General features: G+C 55.1%; 1 protein-coding gene across 1 annotated transcript; it reads right to left on the minus strand.

The window, feature by feature from the left end:
- Window positions 1–450: 450 nt before the first annotated feature.
- LOC119305919 lies at window positions 451–2,108 on the minus strand. Its single transcript, XM_037582308.1, has 2 exons — window positions 1,631–2,108; window positions 451–814 (listed from the first exon to the last, which is right to left on the minus strand). The coding sequence occupies exons 1-2, from the start codon at window positions 1,709–1,711 to the stop codon at window positions 482–484; spliced, it is 414 nt and encodes a 137-aa protein (XP_037438205.1). The 5' UTR covers window positions 1,712–2,108; the 3' UTR covers window positions 451–481.
- Window positions 2,109–5,975: the final 3,867 nt, after the last annotated feature.

A 5,975-nucleotide genomic window follows, 5' to 3' on the forward strand; every position in this document is an offset into this window, starting at 1 on the left:
GTAACTCGGGAAACAAAATTTTCAATGTATTTTTGTCCTTTCCAAAAATTAAGAATGCAATTATTGATTTATTTTTCGCACTTTGTAGTTTGGATTGTTATTATTTCATCATTTTCGCTTATTAGGTCCATCTTAAAAGCCAACCAAGGAAGATCTAATTAAGTCCTACTAGACAACATATTGATGCAATATGCATGTCCATCTCTCTCCTTCAAAGATCGCTTAATAGTGATTATTATTAGTAGCAATGGCTTTATTTTTGGCGGTAAAACAAAAGCAATGGCTTAATTTTTATGTCAAGGAGAGATGTCTGATTGTGTTTTTGATGTTACAGAATTGGTTTACTAGTGGTGATTTAGGTCGGTTTATGTTTTTTATTTGTTTGAGAATAGGTCGGTTTATGTTGAACGGAGGATTTTCCATGTGGCTAATAAATACCATGCTAACAAATTGAAGGTAAAAACTATATGTATATAACAAATTAAAGAGTCCATGACATAGGCAAAAAATACAAGACGAGCACTAGGCGCCGGCGCACCGGCCCAAATTTGGGCCGGTCCGCTGCCAAACGTCCGATACAACCTTTCGTCACCGTCAGATTGCTTTCTCTTAAAAAGTCAAACACGTACGAAGAAAAAAAAAAGAAAAGGCAGTCGTGCGCACACACTGGATCTCGCACGCTCGCCGGCCACCTGCGCTTGTCGTCGGCTTCCCATGCTTGCTTGCCACCTGTGCCACCACGCCCGCCACCCGTGCTCGCCGACCGCTCATGCGTCCACTCGCCATGGCCGCCCCCGCTCTCCATGGCTGCAGCCTGCAGTTCGAACACAGATAGGTTACAACACGCAGTCACCATGGTTTGCAGTATCCCCCGGCGTTCCCTCATCTCTGACTCGCCGCCATTGTCGACTTGCCCGCCATGTCCAGCAAAAATAATCTAAGCAACAAAACCTGGTGGTGCTAGGTTGAAGCAACAAAAAATATCGGTTCTAGCACAACTAAATGATGGTTCCAGCAAAAATTCTCATCAGCAGAAAACCATGGCTCGCAGCCAACAGCGGCAGTAGCAAATTTTTGTGTTGATTCCAGCAAAGCCAAAAACAGTGGAAGCAAAAATGCATAACTGGGCCCTTTGTGCAAGGATGTTCTAGCAAAAATTGAGACATCGGTGGTAGCAAAAATTGAAGCTGCTTCCAGCAAATCAAAACACCATTTGTAGCAAAAATGCAAAATTGGGCGTTCTTCCAGCAATAGCGAAAGCGGCAGTTGTAGCAAGAATTAGAGCTGGTTCCAGCAAATCAAAACACCATTTGTAGCAAAAATGCAAAAATAGGCGTTCTCCAGCAAAAGCGAAATCGGCGGCTGTAGCAAAAATTGAAGCTGGTTCCAGCAAGTCAAAACACTATTTGTAGCAAAAATGTAAAATTCCAGCAAAATCAAAAGCGGCACTTGTAGCAAAAAATTGTAGTTGGTTCCAGCAAATCAAAACACCTGTTGTAGCAAATTGCAAAAAATTGGTGCAGGAACTAGCGAAACCAAAGCGTCGATGGTAGCAAAAATTAGTGTTTGTTCCAGCAAACCAAAAAACGGTGGTAGCAAAAATGTAAAAATGGTCCAGCATAAAAAGTACCTTCGCTTCCGGCATCGCCATGTTCCTAGCTCGGCCCGCAAGCAATTGCAGCACGTCATGAGCAAGTTCCAGCACCACCATGAGCCGGGTCCAGGCAATGGGTGTCGTCGAAGTCGAACCACCGGTGGGCTCTCCTGTCCACAGCGCCAGTGGCTTCTCCCGTCCACAACACCGGTCGACACACCGGTGCTGAACCTTCGCAGCAGTTGCCGTTCAACGGTCGTCGCAGCTCGCCAGCTTGTGGGAGTGCTGGCAGCTTGAGGTAGAAGGAGGGGAGAGGTAGAGAACGCCAATGGTGAGGGAGGCGGAAGAAGGAGAGGGAGAGATGGGCAGCGCCGATGGGAGGAGAGGTGGAAGAAGGAGAGGAAGAGGTGGGTAGCGCAGCGGGGAATTGTGGCCAGAAAACTCAATGGAGGAAGAAGATAAGGAGGAGGAGGAAGATAAGGAGGACAGAGCGGTGCGGGGCCCCAGGGACGCGTGGGTGCGGTCCGGCGCAAGTTTGAGCCGGCGCACCGGCTGCAAACATTTCTCAAAATACAAATATATATACTCACTCTGCCTAATATAAGACGTTTTCCACACTAGAGGGGCAAGGTGTAGCCCTCATCCCTCGGAAGAAAAAAAAGGTGTAGCCCTCATGCATGAATCAGGAAACACTCAAACACAAGGTGTGTTTGCCGCACCGATCTGTATGAGACAGTGAGAGACGAATTGGGAGAGGGAAATTTGTGGTTAATTTTCCATCTAATTAGGCAGAGAGCTGGCGGAGTAATTCAGATCAAGCATTGACGGATTCATTGTGGCCTGAAAATCGGATCCGAACTCTTGGCAGCCAAGTAAGTTCCGGATACAAAGGAACTTGACGACCAAGTAGGATCCAATCCCGTCCCGTTAAAAGGATCGCAAATTATGGGCAATATAAACTGGAAGATCGAGAACAAATCAGAAACGGGGTCCAATCCAATGGAGGCGTGCTTCCTCCCCACCGACCAGCTGGTGGAGATCCTGCTGCGGCTCCCGCCCAGCGCCCGCCGCCGCGCCCGCCTCGTCTGCAAGCTCTGGCGTGACGTCGTCGCCGAGCACACCACGGAGATGCAGAGCCGCGCCAAGGTCCTCCTCTGGCACGCCAGCTCCGCGGCCGCCTACGTCGTCGACGACCTCTCCTCCTCTTCCACGGGGAGCTACACGGAGCTGTGGCGAATCGCCCGCGTGCCCGGCGAGCGCACATATTACTACCCGTGCATGTTGTTGCCGGCTAGCCCTAGCTCTCTCCTACCTTTCGCAGCACTCTTGTTCACCAGCGGACCGAGGAGGAAGAAGAAAGGGAAGAGGTGGACAGAGGTTCACAGGAAAATTTTCTTGGCGCACGTACGCCACCGCCGCTCGAACGGCGTCCTTTTTCCTTGAGCACGAACTCAATACACCCGGCCATCGATACACAGAGGATCGGCGAGAGTTTATACCCACGCACACACGTACGCATGTCACGCACACGGCGCACCCACTCGCCCACGCCCCGCGTCCATTGCTATTACCTGGCCCGCGCTCCCGTCGCGCCCGCACGCGGACGACGCGGCCACCAACAGCCCTGGACGCGGTCACACCTCCGGCTCCATCGCTAGCTGGAAACGAACCACGCGCACGCACGCGCGGTCACACACAGCCCAGCGCGCACTCACACACGCACTGGACATGCCCGCCGTGGCTTATTGGCCAACACTCACCACCTAAGCCACGGCGTAGTCACACTGCCAGCCTAGGAGCCCCGGCTAATCGTTGTCGCCGTCGTCGTCACGGCCGCCGCACCGCACCGCTGCGGCCTCCGCCGCGCCGTTGATGTCGTTGTAGCCGCCACCATCCCGACGTCGCTGCCACGCCTGCCACCGTGCCGCCGTGCCATTCGAGTGCCTTCCCCACGTCCCCGCCCTCCCGGCCCGCGCTCCCGCCGCGCACGTACGCGATCTGCGCACCAGGTCCAGCGCCCCGACGTGGTCCGCACCCGCGGTCCCGACGTGCCCGCTACGTCTGGCGCGCACCCATACACGCGCCCGACGCGGTAAGCCCGTCGTCGCGGCTTGTTCTGCCACGCTCCGCACGCCACCAGCCCGCGCCATGATCGCGCTCCGACGCGACCAACGCGGCCGATCCGGCGTATCCCGGAGCTTGGCCTTCCCTTCGCCGAGCCGCGCCGCGCCACCGCAGCCTCTGCGCCACCGCGCAGGTCCGCCGCGGCCGCCGCGCTCTCCGCACGCCCGGCATCACCGTGCTCCGCCGCCGCACGGGACGAGCGCCATCGCCGGCGAGCTCCTCCGAACCCGATGCTCGGATACCAATTGTTGTTGCCGGCTAGCCCTAGCTCTCTCCTACCTCTCGCAGCACTCTTGTTCACCAGCGGACCGAGGAGGAAGAAGGAAGGGAAGAGGTGGACACAGGGACACAGGAAAATTTTCTTGGCGCACGTACGCCACCGCCGCTCGAACAGCGTCCTTTTTCCTTGAGCACGAACTCAATACACCCGGCCATCGATACACAGAGGATCGGCGAGAGTTTATACCCACGCACACACGTACGCATGCCACGCACACGACGCACCCACTCGCCCACGCCCCGCGTCCATCGCTATTACCTGGCCCGCGCTCCCGTCGCGCCCGCACGCGGACGACGCGGCCACCAACAGCCCTGGACGCGGTCACACCTCCGGCTCCATCGCTAGCTGGAAACGAACCACGCGCACGCACGCGCGGTCACACACAGCCCAGCGCGCACTCACACACGCACTGGACATGCCCGCCGTGGCTTATTGGCCAACAGTGCAGCTGGTCGGCACCTGCAACGGCCTCCTATGCATATGCGACAACCGCGGCGAGAGGACCGGCGGCACCGTCACCCTCGTCAACCCGGCAACCGGGGAGAAGCTGCTCGTCCCGCCGCTACCGGGCGCCGCCCAGTTCGCGCTAAACTACCACTGCCAGAAGTGGGACAGGGCCTACTGCTTCGCGTACCACCCGACGTCCGGGCAGCACAAGGTGGTGCACGTCCCCTGCAGCTTCGACCGGGTCTGCGACTATGACGCCGCGCATGTGCTCACGCTGGGGGAGACGGCCTGGCATGAGGTGCGGGGCACCAATGGCAAGAGATGCAACCTCCACGCCGGCGTCGTCAGTGTCGACGGCGTGACATACTGGGTCACAGACGGTGGCACCGCGAGGATAGTGTCGTTCGACCTCGATAATGGGCAGGTCGCCTCCTCCACCATAGAGTTGCCTTCTCTGCCGGACAAGCCTGACGACTACAACCTGACCGAGGTGCAGGGGAGGCTGGGAGTCGTCATCCGCAGCCCCTCGGGGACAAGGGAAGCGTGGGTTCGGGACAAGGGGAAGTGGATCTGCCGGTACGTCCTCAGGTGTAAATGGCAGCAGATTCCACGGCCGTACTTCGCGCACGGCGAATACTTCTTGAAGTTTGAGGGCAAGTTGTTGTATGGGTACTCACGGAAGTCCGGCGTCGTGAAGGTTAGTCGCAAGGATGAGGGAAGGCTGGTGGCCAAGATGAAAGATGATAATAACTTCCGTTCTAACTACCAAACCTTTGTGTACGTCAAGACGTCTGAGCCATTAGGTGTTTACGATACAACCAAGTAGGCTATAGTTAGTGCTTACTCCCTCTTTCACTGTATGTGTTCCCTAGCCATGAACACTTTGTTTCATTATATTTGTCCATTGCAAAATTAAAGAATGGAATTATCAAACTTTTGTAAGAACTTCTCTCTTTTTTTTGGACGCCGCTAACTGCCACACGTGTGGGCGTTAAGGAATCTGCCCACACGTTCTGTGTGGTGCCTAAGAGGATCAGCCCACACGTTTGTGTGTGGGCAAAACAACTAGCGTCCACACGCCTCTTTTTTTCCCTCCCGGTCCCTCTTACACGCGTGCGTGTGTGCGAAATAGATAACGCCCACACGCCCGGTACGTCAGGCCCGCACGCCCCACGTGACACTTTACCGCGCGCCCCGCAGTTGCCATAGGCCGGACCCTCGTCCATGTTCGTTTAAGTGCAGTTGCCATGTCGCTGAACTACGGTTGTTATGTCGGACAACTACAGTTGCCATGTTTGCTCAACTGCAGTTGCCATCTCAGGTCAAAGTTCCAGATTGCCATTTTTTTGGACAACTACAGCTGTTGCCATGTGTGGTCTGGTCTACTGCAGTTGCCATGATTTCAAAACTTTAGGAGTCGCCACCTACTAACACTAGGCAGTTGCCATGTAGCGCTACAAAAAAAGGCATGGCAAAAAACATGTTCGGGTAAAAGAGAGAGTTGCCATGTGCTCACAAGCACACTAGGGC

Source organism: Triticum dicoccoides, chromosome 5B (genome assembly GCF_002162155.2).
Source record: "Triticum dicoccoides isolate Atlit2015 ecotype Zavitan chromosome 5B, WEW_v2.0, whole genome shotgun sequence".
NCBI lineage: Eukaryota > Viridiplantae > Streptophyta > Magnoliopsida > Poales > Poaceae > Triticum > Triticum dicoccoides.

Excerpts from the sequence above, each read along its gene's own strand:
- LOC119305919 (XM_037582308.1), bottom strand. The coding sequence starts at position 1,711 with ATGGTGGTGCTGGAACTTGCTCATGACGTGCTGCAATTGCTTGCGGGC. Across the intron at positions 815-1,630 it reads TGGCGATGCCGGAAGCGAAG|GCTGCAGCCATGGAGAGCGG; the intron begins GTACTTTTTATG and ends TTCGAACTGCAG.